The sequence below is a fragment of the Excalfactoria chinensis genome, chromosome 24 (assembly GCF_039878825.1).
Source record: "Excalfactoria chinensis isolate bCotChi1 chromosome 24, bCotChi1.hap2, whole genome shotgun sequence".
NCBI classification, from domain to species: Eukaryota; Metazoa; Chordata; class Aves; order Galliformes; family Phasianidae; genus Excalfactoria; species Excalfactoria chinensis.
This window is the reverse complement of record NC_092848.1, coordinates 1,806,587-1,824,034: the sequence shown is the minus strand read 5'-3', so window position 1 is coordinate 1,824,034 and position 17,448 is coordinate 1,806,587. Positions and strand designations below refer to the sequence as shown.

Here is a 17,448-nt window from a genome sequence, read left to right as displayed (position 1 = left end):
TGGGTGTTTGGGGATGTAATTCCTCGAAGCGCCACTAGATGGCGCCATCTGATAAAGGATGCTCCCGTTTTGGGGTGGGGGGGATGTTAGGGTTAGATAGGGACGACCCGCCCCCTCATACATTTCCCCCCCCCCTCCCCTCCTAGGTCTGAGATAGCGGTGGGGACACGAGGGGACTCGTGAGGACACGGGGGGGTGGGGTTGTCTCTAGTGGGCACTGCTGTGATGGGGTGGGGGGGGAAGGGGAGGAGGCGTTTTCTAAACGGGGCACAGGCTGGGGGGGGAGCTGGGGGGCACAGGGGGCATTTTGGGTTTGGATTCCAGAGGAGCTGCTCCAGGGACCCCCCCCCACCACACACATTCTGCACAGACCCCCCGGGTGCCCAACTGGACCCAAACCGGACCCCCCCCATCCCACGGGCTCCTCATTAATGAGCTTCAACCCGGTCACAGGCACCAGTACGTCCCAGTCCCAAACTGGTTCAGCACTACAAATACACGCAGCTCCCGGACCAGCTTTTCCTGCTGCAGAATCCATCCCTCAGCGGCACCCGGCCCCACCGGCCGGACCGACGGACAGGACCGGACCTGGGGGTGTCCCAGCGGCTCCTCAGGTCCTTGGGAACCCCCGGGGAGGGCAGACGGCGGGGCTGGGCCGCACCCAGGCAGCTCTGTCCTCACTGAATTAATGCTCCCAGCTCCAATTGCAGTTCCCATGTGGGGAGATGAGCCCGGGCTTCGTGCAGTGTCTGGGTCACACCTGTATCTCCATGGCTGGCTGTGCCCTCCGAAACAGAGCCATGGGATTCCCATCCTCATCCTCATCCCATCCCATCCCATCCCATCCCATCCCATCCCATCCCATCCCATCCCATCCCATCCCATCCCATACCATACCATACCATACCATACCATCCCATCCCATCCCATCCCATCCCCATCCCATCCCATCCCCATCCCCATCCCATCCCCATCCCATCCCATCCCCATCCTCATCCCATCCCATCTCATCCCCATCCCATCCCATCCCATCCCATCCCATCCCATCCCATCCCATCCCATCCCATCCATCCCATCCCATCCCATCCCATCCCATCCCATCCCCATCCCATCCCCATCCCCATACCGGGATTCGAACCCTCGTATCGCTACACTTGCAGTATCCCACAACGACCACCAGGTGGCGCCATTGCACCGCACCGCCCTGTGGTGGGATGGCACGGCTGGGGGGGCTTGCAGGGGGGGGTCATACACTCCAATGTTTCTTTTAACCCCCCAGAAGCCGCAGCCGGGCTCACACATCTGCCCCCCCAGCACCTCTCAGGGCCAAGGACCTGCCAGCATGGGGGAGAATCCCACCGCCCTCCACCAAAATACAGCCCCCTCCCCATGTCCTCCTCTATCTCCTCACTGCTGTTTTGGGGCCTGATGGGGGGGGGGGGGCTCTCAGGGCAGTGCGTTGTTCAGGGCTGGGAGAGGAGTGCAGCGTGTTGGGGGGAGGGGTGGCAAGTTGTGGAGTATGGGGGGGGGGGGGTTCACCCTGAGCTCTGTGGATGGAGGAGAACACTGGGAACTAATGGGAGAGGGGGGAACTAATGGGAGAGGGGGGGAGGGCGCCCCATCCCTGACCCCAACTCTTTTCTCACTGGGACCCCCAACCCCAGTGCAAAGAGACCCAGCAACCGCACGCTCCCATCCCTTCGGTCTCCCCTTCACCCACTCTTTGTTGTTTCTTGAAGGAGGGAAGGAAGGCAAAGAGAGAAAAAAAAAGAAGAAGAAGAAGAAGAGAAGCCAAACCCCAAAGCAGGAGGCAGGAGCCTGTTTTGCCTCCCAGGCAATATTTCTGGAGCCAATAGGAATGCGCACCCACCCTGCCCCGCTCCCTAATTAAAGGCTTTGGAGCAGGGCCGCCCGCAGCTCTGGGCACACACTCTTGAGTCGCCTCTCAACAGGAGCAGATCGGGATACGTACGTTGTGGGGTAACGGGGGGTCCCGGTCGGGCTGCAGCCCCCCCCCCCCGAGCGGCAGCGATGAGCGGCTCCTTCGACAAGAAGCTGACCAGCATCCTCACCGACCTGTCGGGCTCTTTAAGCTGCCACGCTTCCTCCAAGGACTCCCCGACTCTGCCCGAATCTTCCGTCACCGATCTGGGTTATTACAGCGGCCAACACGACTATTATCCCGCTCAATCCTACGGGCAACCCGTCGCTCACTACCCTTACCCTCAATTCAACCTCAATGCCATCGGGGCCGGAGGAACCTATTCCCCTAAATCCGACTATTCCTACAGCCCGTCCTATCGGCAATACGGACACTTCAGGGACCAGCAGCTCCCGGCGCAGGATGCAGGTATGGGGCTCTGCTGGGTCCCCACTGCAGTGACCTCCCCCCCTTCAAACTCCCTACAAGAACTTAGGGATGGTGGTTGGGGGCTCGTTGGATCATAGGGACCCCAATGGGTCATAATAGGGATCCCGATGTATTGCTAATGGGCTCCTAACTTCTTGCTGTATGTTTTTTGTAGGGAATCCCAATGTATTCTTATAGGGATTGGCGTAGAGATCCCAACTGCTTGTCGTTGTAGGGTTCCCAGTGTGTTGTCGTGATGATCCCAATGTGTTTTTGTAGCGATCCCAATGTGTTTCCATAGGGATCCCTATGTATTTCCATAGGGATCCCGGTGTATCTTTGTAGGGTTCCCAATGCATCCTCATAGGGAATCCCAATGTATTGCTATGGGAGTCCCAATGTATTGCTATGGGAGTCCCAATGTATTGCTATGGGAGTCCCAGTGTATTGCTATAGGAACCCCAATATAGTGCTATAGAACCCCAATATAGTGCTATAGGAACCCCAATATAGTGCTATAGGAAACCCAATGTATTGCTATAGGAAACCCAATGTATTGCTATAGGAACCCCAATATACTGCTATAGGAATCCCAATATATCGTCATAGGGATCCCAATGTAGCAAGTCCCAATGTGTTTCCATAGGGATCCCAAACGATCTCTCCCCAAGAAAGGTTTAGGGCTGGATCTGCCCCGCTTTGGTGCTGCACAGTGGGGTGACCCAGTGTTCTGTGGGGTTGGGGGCTGCGTGGGGACCCTTTGTTGGCCCCATCTTCACCCTCCTGCTCTGTGTTCAGTGTCGGTGAAGGAAGAGCCGGAGCCCGAGGTGCGGATGGTCAACGGGAAACCCAAGAAGATCCGCAAACCCCGAACCATCTACTCCAGTTACCAACTGGCCGCCCTGCAGCGCCGCTTCCAGAAAGCCCAATACCTGGCACTGCCCGAACGAGCCGAGCTGGCGGCACAACTGGGGCTCACCCAGACCCAGGTAGGGCTGAACTCACTTGGGGGGCAGCGGGGTTGGGGTTGGGGCTGCATTGTGAGACCTGAATCCAGGTTGGGGTCGGCGCGGCTCAGTTCGGGGTGTCCTTTGGGTGGGAGCTGGGAGTGTTTGGGGGGATGTGGGGAGCTCTGGGGTGGGCAAACCCCCACTTGTAGGGTGCAGGGAGCTGCGGGTTCCCCTGTGCAGAGCTGATCCACAAGCTGTGCCCCTAAGTGTGGGGATGTGGGGCTTTACCCCTTCCCTCTCAGCACCCACATGGACCGAGTGCTGCGGGTGGGCTGTGGGCTGTGGGTGTTGCTCTCCCCCACCCCATCTCCATCACCCCCAGCCCCATTCCCCCTCAATGGGCTTCCCATTCCCAGCAATACAAATCAGGGACATTCGGGATCTCATTGAGGGGCTGCCGCCGTCAGGTTGATCTCCACCAAGATGACTTTCTCCTTCCCCACGCTTCCAGATCTTCCTCCCAAAAGCTTTTAGGACCCAAAGCTTTTGCTTTACGGGGCTTTCCTATCATGGGGGGACAAACCCGACCTCGTTGGCGTGACAGCCGCCCCATAACCCGCCCCATCCCATCCCTGTGCCCTCCCTGCCTGCAGGCCGGCGCCGGCGCCCTTGTGCCGCCCTTGGCTGGGCGCTCCCCAACAACACACACACACACACACAACCTTCCTCCTCCTCCCTTGGGCAATGATGAAGCAATCGGGGACAGCTCTGCAAAGGGCTGACGGAGCGCGTCACCCAGAAGGGACATCCTGTTTGGGTGACATCTGCCACTCCCAGCGCCCCGTCCCCAAAGGCTCAACAGCCTCACCCAACCTTGGGACGCTCCCGACGTGCCGGCTTGGTGTCCCGTGATGCGTGGTGCGATGGCTTCACGCAACACCCGTATGGCTTGGAGGCGCTACCCAAGGACCCCATATAGAGCCCATATATAGGGTGGCTGACATTCAGTGCTGGCCCCATAGCACCCACGGACCCCTTAACATGGGCTCTCCAGCGTGCAGTGCGTTGTGTACCCCCCAAATACCCACCTTACAGCTGAATTCCCCTCTCTGTGTTGACTTCCCTGTTGCCTTTGGGGTCCCTACAACACTGATTCTCTAAGTCCCTTCCCCCTGCTATATATGGTGTGTTTGGGGTGTCCAAAACACAATTAGCAGCACTGACTTCCCATGGTGCGTGGTGTGCCGGGGGTCCCCACAGCACCTGGATCATGGGGGGGCTTCCATCAGCGTGTCCCCATGACACAAACAGCAGGACTGACCTCCTTTATGGCTCACGGTGTCAGCTGGGCCCTCACAGCACCCACATCACAGGTGGCTTCCCATGGGCTTCGGGGTCCCTATGACTCCCATATCATAGTTGGCTTCCCATAGGGTCTGGGGTCCCTATGACTCCCATATCACAGTTGGCTTCCCATGGGGTCTGGGGTCTCCATGACTCCCATATCATAGGTGGCTTCCCATGGGGTCTGGAGTCTCCATGACACCCATATTGTGTGTGACTCCCAGTGCTGTGCTGGGTTCCCACCACCCCACACCACCGTTCCCTGCACCCCACATCCCTCAGACCCACCCCATCCACTGCTCCATCCACCATCCCCTCACCCTATCCCTCCCCCTTCCAGGTGAAGATCTGGTTCCAGAACCGCCGCTCCAAGTTCAAGAAGCTCTACAAGAACGGCGAGGTGCCATTGGAGCACAGCCCCAACAACAGCGACTCCATGGCCTGCAACTCCCCACCATCACCCGCCGTATGGGACAGTGCCTCGCACGGCAGCGCGCCGGGACGGACCCCCATCCCACAGCCATTGCCTTACAGCCCCTCACCCGCCTTCCTGGAGGATCACAGCCCCTGGTACCACCCGCAGAGCCTCACTGCCCCCCACCAGCCGCCCACCACCATGCATCACACCTCGCCGGGGCCGCCCCCCAACCCGGGTGCCGTCTACTAACCGTATGGGGCAGCAGAGACAGTGCAGGACTTCTCTTCTTCCCTTTCTATCCCCCCCCCCACCCCTTTTTAGCCCTAAAATCGATTATTATTATTATTTTTTTTCAACTCTTCCGGTACACGCACCCCTATATTATCCACCTCTATATCCTCTCCCAGCTCATCTCAGGAACAACAGGACTGCAAAGGGTTGAACTCTGTGAGCTCTGCGCCCAGGGGGCAACACCGCCCACCCCCCAACAGCTGCATCCATCCCCCCCTCCCCACCAGCTGTGTCCCCACAGGAGAGACGTTTGGGTGACTGTCACCCCACCTTGGGGTCCCTGTGGAGCCTGTGGGACGCTGTGTGGGATGGAGACATGAAGACCGAAGCAGGGTGCCATCCCCACCTGGAGCAGGGGACACCCCTCACCCTCATGGCACATAAAATCCAGTGCCATGCAGGGACCAAGAGCGGTCTGTGGACTATGGGTGCTCTATGGGGTGTGGGTTCTCTGTGGGGTTTGGGTGCGCCGTAGGGCTGTGGGTGTTCCATGGTGCCGTGGGTCCTCTGTGGGGCTTTGGGTGCTCCATGGGTTCTCCGTGGGGTTGTGGGTTCTCCATAGGTTTTTCCATGGTACAATGGGTTCTTCATGAGGCTGTAGGTGCTCTATGGGACCATGGGGTCTCTGTGAGGCCGTGGGCTCCCCGTGGGTTCTCCATGGGGCTGTGGGTGCTCCATGGGGCTGTGGGTGCTCCATGGGACCACAGATTCTCCATGGAGCCATGGGTTCTTCATGGGGCTGTGGGTACTCCATGGGACCATGGGTTCTCAATGGGGCTGTGGGTTGTCCATAGAGCTGTGGGTACTCCATGGGACCATGGGTTCTCCATGGGTTCCTCATGGGGCTGTGGGTTCTCCATGGGGCCATGGGTTCCTCATGGGGCTGTGGGTACTCCATTGGACCATGGGTTGTCCATGGATCCTTCATGGGGCTGTGGGTTCTCCATGGGGTCTTAAGTTCTCTATGGGGCCATGGGAGCTCTATTGGACCATGGGCTCTCCATGGGTTCTCCACAGGGCTGTGGGATCTCTATGGGGCTGTGGATGTTCTATGGGGCTGGAGATGCTCCAATGGGCCACAGGCAGCTTCACAGGGACCCCAACCCTGGGGACGACGCTCAGACGACAACGGGGTTATTTAACAATTAAAAATAATAATAATAATTAACAAAGAAGAAAAAAAAGGGGGAAAAATAAAAGGGGAAAAAAAAGTGTTTTAATATTTAAAACCAGTTTGGAAACAGCTTAAGTTATTGTTGGGAGATAAACTGTGCAAGGCATCTGTGCCTCCAACGGGTGTCATTGAAGCTAACAGTGAAGAGGAAGGTGTTGCTTTATAGGTTAAACCCCACCAGGCATTCAACACACACTAAAAAGACCCCCCCAAAACCCCTCCCAAAAAACCCCTAAAAAAAAAAACCCAAACTTTGACTATTTTTTAAGAGAGCCGGGCTATTTTTGTAGGACAAAGCGCCGTTTTAAAGATGTGTCCCTCTGCGTTGTACAGCCCCCAGGACCTTATTTATGTTGCCTTATATATATATATAGGGGTGTGCGGGGAGGGGGAGGGAGGGGAGGTCAGAGTGTACATAAGGTTCATTTGTATAAAGCTGATCGAACCCAAAGTGCTCCGCTGTGCTCCTTCCCTGTGGGTATGGGGTCTGCTGCTGCTTTATGGGGTGGGGATGGGGATGGAATGGGGATGGAGATGGGGATGGGGATGGGGATGGGATGGGATGGGGATGGGGATGGGGATGGGATGGGGATGGGGATGGGATGGGATGAGATGGGGATGGGGATGGGGATGGGATGGGATGGGATGGGATGGGATGGGATGGGGATGGGATGGGATGGGGATGGGATGGGGATGGGATGGGGATGGAGATGGGGATGGGGATGGAGATGGAGATGGAGATGGAGATGGGATGGGGATGGGATGGGATGGGGATGGGGATGGAGTTGGGGATGGGGATGGAGATGGAGATGGGATGGGATGGGATGGGATGGGATGGGATGGGATGGGATGGGATGGGATGGGATGGGATGGGATGGGATGGGGATGGGGATGGGGGGAGCTGAGGTGGTGCTTGGAATAAAAGTGCTTTGGGAGTTACTGAGGGTGTCCCACCGCTGTGTTTGGGGTGGTGGGCTCTGTATTGTTGGAGGGGGATTTGGGGAGGGTGGGTGGGTATAGACATCTCTCTTTGATAGCGTTGGTTTGTGGGGATGGAACTGGATAGGGAGGGGGGGGGGGGGGGTTGAATTGAATTGCTGCTCAGTGTGAGTGCATTCCAACCTGGCTGTGCCCCATTCTGCTTTGTGGAACAAACCCCAAATGCATTCTGGGACCCCCCCCCAATAATGGGGTCCCCCCCCACCCACACCCCAGCATTTCTCTGCCTGTTGGCCACCACCCACTGCTGTCCTACAATACACATGGGGCCAATGGGGACACCCCAAACACACCCCATCCTCACCCCCCCCTCCCCATATCCATCCCCAAACAGCACCCCAATGCCTGCAAAGGGTTAAGGGGAGCTGCCAGCTCCCGGCCCCCAGCGCTTAGTGTAGGGTTGGGGTTGGGGTTGGGTTGGGGCTGTGTGTGCAGCGGGCAGACATGCTGGAGACACGGAGCTGCATTGGGAGGGTGAGGGGGGGGATGGGGAAGGAGGGGGGTGGGGGGGGAGGCTGCCAGGAGGGGGGGGTTGTGGGGGGGAGGGAGCAGCCTGCTGGGAGCTGTGGGTGCTTTGGGGTGTTTTGTTGGCGTTTGGTTTAATTGAGAAGAGAAGAAAGTAAGAGGAAAGATGGCATCTCTGTTTGGTTATATAAATGCTGGCCACATCCCTGCCTGGTGCTGAGCTCCCCCCTGCCCCCCTCCTTGGACTGGTGGGTGCACACAGAGATGCTGTGCTGCTGTGGTCCCTCCTGCCCCACTGCTCTGTCCTGGAGGATCCCTGTGGGGCTGAGGGGGGGGGGGGGACATCGGGCTGCTTTCCCCCCCTTCCACCCCCCCCTTCAGCATCACAACCCCACAGAGGGGGCACAGGGAGGGTGGGAACACAACTCCCACCCCCCACAGATACAAGCTGTCATGCACCCATTGATGTCCCTACACAAGCCCCAGCATGCAACCCCCCCAAACCACCCCCCCCCAGGTGCTCCCTGCCCCATTGCAACACACCGCTGCAGCCGCTCGTGTTGCATCACCCGCTGCCCCCACCCAGCACGGTGCTGGCACTGGGCTGAGCCATGTGTGTGGGGTGGAGGTGGCATTGGCCATTGGGTTGGGTTATGGGATGGAAGGGGACGTGTTGGCTCACTGTGCACCCCACTGTGATGGGGATGGGAAGGGGACGCAGTGTGCGGTGCCCAAAGCTGCTCTGACACTGCACAGAGAGCCAATGGTGGGGGAGGGAGGGAGGGGGGCACTAACAGGTCTTGGGGAAGGACAAACAGAGGGGATTTCCTCCCCCTTCTTTGGGTTAATCCCGACTGCAGCAGGCTGTCTGAAGGCCCCCAGCCCCACAGAGGATGCACCCGGCCCATTGAGAGGAGCTTAGAGCAAGATGCAGCAGGGCAGTGCTGGGGGTGCTGCCCTTCTCCATGCACAGAGCAGGAAATGGGTTCTGGTGCAGCAGAAAGGGGCAGCAAAGCCCCCCAGCCCTCCCCCCCCCCCAATCCAGGCTGCAAAGCCCCATTCCCTTCTCTGCAGCAGCACGACCTGAGCACAACACATTACAGCAGAGGGAACACAGCACTACTGGGCTGCATGCAGGTGGGGACACACAGAGCGCTGGTGCTGTGCAGCATTGCTGAGACCAGGGGTCCTCAAACCCCCCCCTTTCCCACCCCTATTAAGGAAGACATCTTCAATAGCTGCAAATTGCCCCTCGTTACCCCGAGGAGGTGGTGAGAAGCCCCTCACTGAGGAGCCCAGCTCCACAATTACTGTAATTGTGCTTCCATTTGGGAGCAGTGGGTCTGAAAATAGTGGCAGGGCTGAAAACAGTGGTGGGTCCTACACAGATGTTGGGTTGGGGGGGTCTGGGGGTACCTGGCCCCTGCTTGGATGCCCCCACCCTATAAGAGCATCCTCCCCAGCTCATGGAGACCCTCAGCACGTGGCAGCAGGTACAGAGGAGCAGTCTTTACTTTACAATTGTACAGCCTATTTATAACAGGGGGCACATAGCTTCACAGGCAGTGCTTATAAATAAAGCCAGGTCCGGAAGGCTGTGGGTCCAGGGACTCCTCCAACCCCTCTGTGCCCATGGACCGGGGCTGCAGCTGGTCCTGTCCTGCCCGTACCAGGGCTCTGTGCTGGGGGCATCTCACTTCAACCCTCAATGCGGGTCCTTGCAGACAGCAGTCACCTTCCTCCTCCTCTTCTTCATCCTTGGGGTCCCCCATGGCATCACCCCTCAGGGCTCAGCAGCATGTTCCTCCCCTTGCTGACCCTCCTGGAGCTGCTGGGTGCTGCAGCCGAAGTGGTGTCACATCATGGGACCACGAGGCACGGAGTCCTGCTGGTGTGGCTGGTACCAGGCTCCAAAGCTGCTGATGTAGTTGTTGGGGGGCAGTGGGGGCCCTTTGCCGGGCACAGGGATGTCCCAGAGTGGGGGGATGCTGGGGGAGCAGGGGGACAACGAGGAGGAGGAGTGCAGGTGCTGCTCCCCATCGGGTGCACTCGAGCCCTGCTTCATGATCTTCTTGTACTTGGAGCGCTTGTTCTGGAACCAGATCTTGACCTGCGGGTGAGAGTGGGGGTGAGCAGAGATGTGGGGAGGGTGGCACAGGTTGGCAGCATCCCACCCCCCCCCAGGTGTTGCATCCCCCCACCTAGGGTCCATGAGATGAACCCAACCCTATGCGAGCCACTAGAGAATCCACTACGGGGAGCTGGAGGAGAAGAAGATAAGGGGAGAGCAGACAGCAACTCCAGAGCCTCCAGCCCTCTGCGTCCCCACGTGTCCCCCCCCGGCTGTGACCCCTCCAGCCCAACCTGGGCACTGCAGCGCTGCTGGGGCGCGGCGCGGTGGGGCTCTCAGCGCTCTGCTGCGCTGTGCTCGGGGTGGTGGCCCCACTCATTCCTCCCCACGGTCCCCCCCGCGCTGCCGGCAGGTTCCCACTTGTCTCCTCTTCCCCGTCTTTATGAGCTCTCTTCGCCCCTGGCTCCGGGCTGCACCGCTGCCGCCTGCCTGTCTCTCCCCATCGCCTTCAAAAACCCACTCACCCCGTCCCGCGGCGCGGGGCCGCCCAACACCGGGCACGGCTGGGCCAGCAGCCAGGCTCCAGGGCTGGGAAAGTCCCTCTGCCTCTGGGAGGTGCGAGCAGGGGCACCCCAAATCCCACCCGCAGGGCCCCAACGGCGCCGGCTGTGCGGCACGGCTCCAACGCGCCCCGATCCGGACTCAATCCGTGCGTGCGCCACACACGTCCCTCCATGGGGAGGCTCTGGGTGTTGGGGTCGGAGGGTTCAGCCTTACCTGGGTCTGGGTGAGCCCCAGCTGGGCCGCCAGCTCGGCTCGCTCGGGCAGTGCCAGGTATTGGGTCTGCTGGAAGCGCTGGTTGAGAGCCTGCAGCTGCAGGCTGGAGTAGATGGTGCGCGGTTTACGCAGCTTCTTCCCCTTGCCGTTGAGGCGCAGCTCGCCGTTGGCCACCGGTGGAGGCTTGATGGGCTCTTGGGGAGGGAGAAGAGAGGAGAGTCAGGATGGAACCGCAGCGCTGTGGATGTGCTGCCCCCGAGGGCTGAGCTGTCAATGGGAGCTGCGCTGTTAATGGGGTCTGCGCTGTCCTTGGGGTCAGTGGGGGCTGCAATGGCACTGGGGGCTGGGCTGTCCCTGGGGGCTGCCCTGCCCCATCAATGGGGGCTGCGTTGTTCCTTGGGGCCATTCTGTTAACGCTGCCCCTGCTGTGCTCCATCACTGGGGCTGCACTGCCCCCCCGTATGGAGGTTGCTCTGCAAAGGGATTTGCCTCTGCTTCATTCAGAGTAAAAGTGAATGAAGTGGAGAAATTGGGGCCGTTCATTCAATACTGCTCGGTCCCCGCAGTAGGAAGGTGACAGCCCTGTGGCATGCACACACTGTGAAGGGGTGTGTGTGTGTGTGTCGGTGGGGGGCACAGGGCCCTGCGAGGTGATGGGGGGTGGCTGAGAGCCCCATCTCCCAGGCAGCAATGTGGGTTCTGTGTCACCCCCGGACCACCTCCAACCCCGGTGGTGGCTCTGAGTATCTGCGGGTCTTTAGGGTACATGGGGCACACGGGGGGCAGACGGTGATGACAGCACAGTCTGTGCTCTCAGAGAGACGCTGGGAATCAGGAGTGTGCACAGCCCCGCACCCCCCACCCTGCAGCCAGTGGAGCGTGGGACCCCTCTGCTGTGAGCCCTCGGGTGGGGGTTACCTTTCAGCTTTGGGGGAAAACAGACGGCAATTGGGATGCGTGCTGCAGGACCGGGGGGAGGAGCTGCGGGATCGGTGCAGCCGGGGCTCTGCAGCCCCCCGTGGGCTTCCCCCAGCCCCGCACCCACCCATCGCTGTGTCTTCCCCCCTTAGGGCACCCTCCCCCAGCTGAGGTCCGACGCCCCCCGCCCGGCCGCGCTGCCCACGGGCGGTCCCGGAGCTGTTCCGACGGCTGCGGGGCGAGGAGCAGCAGCGCCGCGGTGCCTCGATGGAGCGGGACGGGACAGCGATAGGAACCGGGATGGGAATCGGGACCGGGACCGGAACCCCCGCTGCCGCCTTACCTGCGTCCTGCAGCCCGGCGCCGTGGGCCAGCCCGGCCGAGGGATGCTGGGGCGGGTAGGACAGGTAGGGGCTGCCGTGGGGCGGTGGGGGGGGACCGCCGGGATAAGGATAGGAACCGGGCCGGCTGTAGGAGGAGAAAGGCGACGGGTCGTGCTGGGGGTGGCCGGCGGGGTGGAGGCCGTGCAGCGGGTAGTGCGGAGGAGAGGGGTGGCCGAGCTCCAGGAAAGAAGTTTTGGATGGGTCGGAGCCCAATAAGCTCTCGGTGACGGAGCTCATGGTCATGGCCGGGCCGGGCCGGGCCGGGCAGCCCTCGGAGCCGGCAGCGCCGCGCCCCGCAGCCCCCCCCGCCGGGCTCCGCGCTGCCGCAACGCGGCCCCGAGCCCGGGGGATCCCCTGCCCGCCCCGCCCCGCCCCCTGAGCCCCGCCCCGGGACGTCACTCCCACCCCCCACCCTCCAGGGGCAGCCCCCTGGATGCCCCCCCCTCGGGGGTATCCCCTCTGTGCCCTCTCCCAATGCAGGGTCCCCTAAGCCGGCTGTGGCCAGGAGGGGACATGTGGCCATGGGAGGAGGACACCGTGATCTCCCTCTGGGTCCTGGACCTCCCCGGGGTGGGGGTCTTGTCCTCAGTGCAGGGCGTTGCTTTGCACGGGGCCCCCCTCCTTAGAGGGAACAAAAGGTGAATTGGCAGCACGGGAGGGGATGAGACCCATTGGACCTGGGCACGGAGGGACAAAGAGCAGCTGGAGTCACCAGTGTGGGGACATGGGGACACAGCAGGGATGGGAGATGGTGCAGAGATGGACAGAGGTTGGACACGAGACTTCATGCCTCGGTGCCTGCTGGTTGCAGGGGGACACCCAGCTGCCCCATTGCGATGCGTTTGGGGACGTTGTGGCACAGAGCTGGATGGCTCACATCAGCCACGAGGGCAACCGGTCTCAGCGCCGCCCCACGAAGGCTTTGCTTGGGAGGAGGTGGCAGGCAGAGGCCGGGGATGCTGGCAGGGAGGGTCCCCCATCCCCACCCTCCCATTAGACCATCTCCAAAACATGTTTCCATCTCGCCATCGCGACGGCTCTGAGTCACTCGGCAGCTCCGATATAAATAGCTGAGCTCCTCACTAACCCCCAGGCTGGGACCCCACTGCTGCCCCAGGCTATGAACCAAACAGCTCCTGCCCTCCTCCCATTCTCCAATGGCCTTCTGCCATCCGCCCCCATTCTGACCTCAGGATCATGCCCAGTGCAGCTGGACCAATAGAACACCCCCATTAGCACAGGTTCAGGGGTCCCTATATGGAGCGTGGACCTGGATCCAGTGCCCAGGGGTAAGGTGGGATCAGGCCCATACTTGAGCCCTCAGGGTGGGCTCCTTGGATGGGTGGGGGCTCCAAAGGATGGAGGGCACCCATAGGCCGTGCCCACCTCTCTGCTCGGATGTTTTAGGGCCAGGTTGGGCCAAGGGGACCTTGGTGGCATTTTCACCCCTTGGGGGACAAGAAGAGCCTCACATCCCATCACCTGGCACGGCTGCACCCTGTGCTGGGTGCTGGCATCTGTGTGCATGTTTTGGAACTTTATATGGCTTAGGGTGGAAGGAGAGCCAAGTCCCCACTTGGGCAGGGATGCCAAATGAGGGTCCAGTTCCTATGGAGAACAGATGCGTCCCCCCCAGGTGGGGGTCTCCCATTGGGCAGCACCAAGGGACAGTGGGCATGAGGCCACCCTCCCCTCTCCTGCAGAACCTGCCCTCACACAAACAGGATTTGGGGTCGGGCACCCACAGTTGTGCAATGGAGCGCCCCCAAACCCTGCAGTCTGTCTGTCCATCCAGAGCGGGCTCACGGGCAGCTCTCTGCTCCACTTTCCCTCGCTCGGTTTCTTACCTGCCCCAACCCCATGGGGGCGGAGACCGACGTCCCCAAAGCCCCGCAATCCCCGATAGCTCCGACACCTGCAGGGGGCACATTGGGCAGCCCCAGCTTTGGTACCGGGGCTTCGAGGTGCAGCTCAAACCGCCTGAGCGGGGTTTGGGGTTGTAGGAGCAGCCGGTGCCAAGGCAAATACATCAAATCAGCTCCGATTCAATTAAAAAAAATAAATCACAGCCGCGCTCGGGGCCAATTCCAAACCTCGGTGTCGGCGTTGGGAAGTGCTGACAACACGTCAGGACCCGCGTGGTGGTGGTGGGGAGCACAGAGCCGTCCCCATTGCTCTGCTGTCCCACGGGATGAGGGACAGGGCATAAATCCCCTCCTCCCCCAACCCAGAATATCCTGCAAAGGAGAAGAGCGGAGTTGGGGTTTGTAGCTGGCGGCTGCTGATGAAAGCAGGAAGGATTAAAGGGGTGTAAGGAGGGAGGAGTGCAGGGAAGGAGGGGGGGGGGGGGGGGGGAAGAGCATGTGCCAGGTAACAAACCTCTGAGATCGCCCGAGATAAAGGGAGATCCCAGCAGCTGTAATTACGGCGCTGCAGATGGAGCGGAGCGGGGAAAGCCCGAAGCCAAGCGCAGGAGCTGCGGGTGAGCGGCAGCCCGGGGAGAAGTTAATAACACGTCGAACCGAGTGGGAGCAGACAGCCTGGCGTCTGCCCTCCCACACGCCATGCTGCCCCGCCGCCGCGTTAACGAACGCAGCGCTAATGAACCTCCGGCCCTGAGCCCTCCGAAGGCATCGCTGGGCTGATCCCGGCTTGGCCCGGGCCTTTCTTTGGGTGTATTTTTCTTGGGGGGGGAGATGGGGGATGCAATAGGAAGCTTATGGGGATGGGGAGGTGTTTGGGGGTCGTTGGTGAGGGTTGGGGTGGGTGGGGATATGGTGGGGTTTGCTGGGGGGGATGTCACACCTGGCTGGGACATGGGGGCGTGAGGACATGGGGACAGGGTGACACAGGGATGGGGTAACACAGGGACATGGGGACAATGCAGGGACACAGGACACAAGGACACTGAGATATGGAACATGGGGACACAGGGATGGGGTAACATGGACATGGAGACACGGGGGCACAGTAACGCAGGGCCATGGCAACATAGGGACACAGGACACAAGGACACTGAGACATGGGGACAGGGTGACACAGGAACACAGACCCATGGATGCAAGGACATAGGGAAGGGAGACACAGGGACATGGGGAAGAGGATGTCTGCGTTCAGTGCCTTCCCATTTTCCCATTACAGAACCTTGTGGTGGATGTGGAGGCTTGGTGACAGGGTGGTGCTCAGGAGGTGCTCATCCCCACCAGTATCACACACACCCCAATGGGACGTGTGGGTTTGGAGAGGCACTGGGGGCATTCTGATGGGTGACCCTGTATCCTTCCTAATTAACAGAGAGAAAATGAGTGGTCATGGGAATGGTTCATCCCATATGGCTGCTTCTAGTCTGCTTGGGGTCATACCCATCAGTGGATGGGGGGCTGCCCCCCCAGCTGTGCCTGCAGCACTCATGGATGGAGTGATGCTAAACAGTGCACCAGGCATCACCTTGGGCATGTGTGATGTTCTGCTGGGGATGGCTGCTGTGTGCTTCAGGCTACCAGCCACTTCATGTCATCATCCTGCTGCTCAGGACCAGCCCAGCATCACGGTCCTCATGCAGGACATGGACTCTGCTCGTCCCACAGCATCTCCCTGGGGGCTGCAGGCAAAGCTGCTGCCTTGGGCTTGGGGACACTGCTGAGCCAGACGGGGTGGTGTCACCCGCGTGTCCCCACGCCACCAGCAGCCTCACAGGTGGTCATTAGTGGAGCTGACAGTCCCCACGGCACACACGGAGTATTTACATCACTGGGGAGCTGAGCTACTGAGAGAGACAGAAGGAGAGAAAAAAATGGTGACGGTAGATGTATAATTAAAGTCCCATTAAGAGGCGCCTATGAGTCTCTGAGGGAGCAGGGTGGACGGGATCACTGCCACCCCAATGGCTTTCAGGTGCAAAAGTGTCCCCAGGAATAGCCAGGGGGAATTCCTCTGGGGAATGTAGCACTGCTGGGGGCTCTGTGTGCTCCCAAGCTGGGCTCTGGTGTGGGAGGACTGTCCCACATGTCCCGTACCATCCCATCGCATCCCATCGCATCCCATCGCATCCCATTACATCCCATTGCATCCCATTGCATCCCATTGCATCCCATCCCATTGCATCCCATCCCATTGCATCCCATCCCATCCCATCCCATTGCATCCCATCCCATCCCATCCCATCCCATCCCATCCCATCCCATCCCATCCCATCCCATCCCATCCCATCCCATCGCATCCCGTCCCGTCCCGTCCCATCCCATCCCATCCCCATCCCCAGGCTTTGACCCAGCTCAGCAATCCAGGAGGATTATTTCCTCTCCCAATGGAAGTGTCCCCATTCCAGAGGTGACACACATTTCCCTGCCCTTAGCCTGTGCCGGCATTGCCCCATAAAACCAACTTGACCCTAATCCAAAGGTGGGAGCACACAGTTTGAGGTCAGTCCTGGTGGGAAACCCCACTGCTTCCACCACCCTCCCATCCTGAGCCGCCCCAGCTCTTTGCATCACCCCATTAGTCGTGCTTCACTGGGCACTGAATGGGGACTGGAATTCCTTAATCCACCTGTGCCCCACAGATGAGCTTTCCCAGCCTGAGCCCTGTAACCCAATCCCACCCTGCACAAAGCCAGGCATCACCCCATACAGCACAGCTGAGCTCTCACCACCCACTGCTCCCAGAGGAGCCTTTGTTTGGGAAATCCCACCTGGTTCTGGTCGGATGTTCCCAAAGTCCCATTTGGGAGCCCAGAAGTGCTGGCAGGTCGGAGCTGCTCAACACTAAGCAATAAAAGGGAAAAACTGTAGAGGAAAATGTTGATTCATTGGAAAGAATGATTTTTTTTTCACACTGGCAACATCTTTTCTCATTAAAACATTGCAGAGATGCATCCATTCGTCCCATAATAACCATCAGTTTGGGGTTTGCTTCTCGCTGCTCATCCAACTGCATTTGGGAGGGTGATGGAGCAGCGGCCTCACTTTACATCCATCCTTGCCCTATTGCCCCTATGGGCCGCCGATGGAGATGACCTCATGGCCACGTGGGATGGGGAAGCACCACATGTGGGCTCGTCCAGTGCCAGAGCTCCCAGTGCTCGCCCACACCTTCTTTCCATGAGCTCAGAGTGGTGGGGAGGAAAGGACACGGGGCTGCATGGATGCGTGACATGGGAGCGAGGGGCGGCCCTGCGGAGGGCATTGGGTTGTTGAGAGAGATTTGGATGGAGATGATGCAGAAAATGAGTCTGAATACACCACTAAGGAGCCAGCCATGCTCTGCATTGATGGCTCTGTGGGAGTCCTGGGGCCAGGCAGGGCAATGT

At 59.9% G+C, this 17,448-nt stretch overlaps 2 protein-coding genes across 2 annotated transcripts; one reads left to right on the top strand and one right to left on the bottom strand.

The window, feature by feature from the left end:
• The first annotated feature begins 2,031 nt into the window (after positions 1-2,031).
• Positions 2,032-5,311, top strand: DLX3 (distal-less homeobox 3). Its single transcript, XM_072356778.1, has 3 exons — positions 2,032-2,350; positions 3,149-3,339; positions 4,985-5,311. Exons 1-3 carry the CDS (start codon positions 2,032-2,034, stop codon positions 5,309-5,311), a joined length of 837 nt encoding a protein of 278 aa, XP_072212879.1.
• A 4,535-nt stretch (positions 5,312-9,846) lies between these two features.
• Positions 9,847-12,383, bottom strand: DLX4 (distal-less homeobox 4). Its single transcript, XM_072356792.1, has 3 exons — positions 12,101-12,383; positions 10,840-11,033; positions 9,847-10,101 (listed from the first exon to the last, which is right to left on the bottom strand). Exons 1-3 carry the CDS (start codon positions 12,381-12,383, stop codon positions 9,847-9,849), a joined length of 732 nt encoding a protein of 243 aa, XP_072212893.1.
• Between the last annotated feature and the right edge of the window lie 5,065 nt (positions 12,384-17,448).

What these genes read in the sequence shown, in the direction of transcription:
- DLX3 (XM_072356778.1), top strand. Translation starts at nt 2,032, where the DNA reads ATGAGCGGCTCCTTCGACAAGAAGCTGACCAGCATCCTCACCGACCTG. An exon ending in GCTCCCGGCGCAGGATGCAG is followed by an intron (nt 2,351 to 3,148) that starts GTATGGGGCTCT and finishes CTCTGTGTTCAG; the next exon opens with TGTCGGTGAAGGAAGAGCCG. An exon ending in TGGGGCTCACCCAGACCCAG is followed by an intron (nt 3,340 to 4,984) that starts GTAGGGCTGAAC and finishes TCCCCCTTCCAG; the next exon opens with GTGAAGATCTGGTTCCAGAA.
- DLX4 (XM_072356792.1), bottom strand. Translation starts at nt 12,383, where the DNA reads ATGACCATGAGCTCCGTCACCGAGAGCTTATTGGGCTCCGACCCATCC. An exon ending in CGCCGGGCTGCAGGACGCAG is followed by an intron (nt 11,034 to 12,100) that starts GTAAGGCGGCAG and finishes TCCCTCCCCAAG; the next exon opens with AGCCCATCAAGCCTCCACCG. An exon ending in TGGGGCTCACCCAGACCCAG is followed by an intron (nt 10,102 to 10,839) that starts GTAAGGCTGAAC and finishes TCTCACCCGCAG; the next exon opens with GTCAAGATCTGGTTCCAGAA.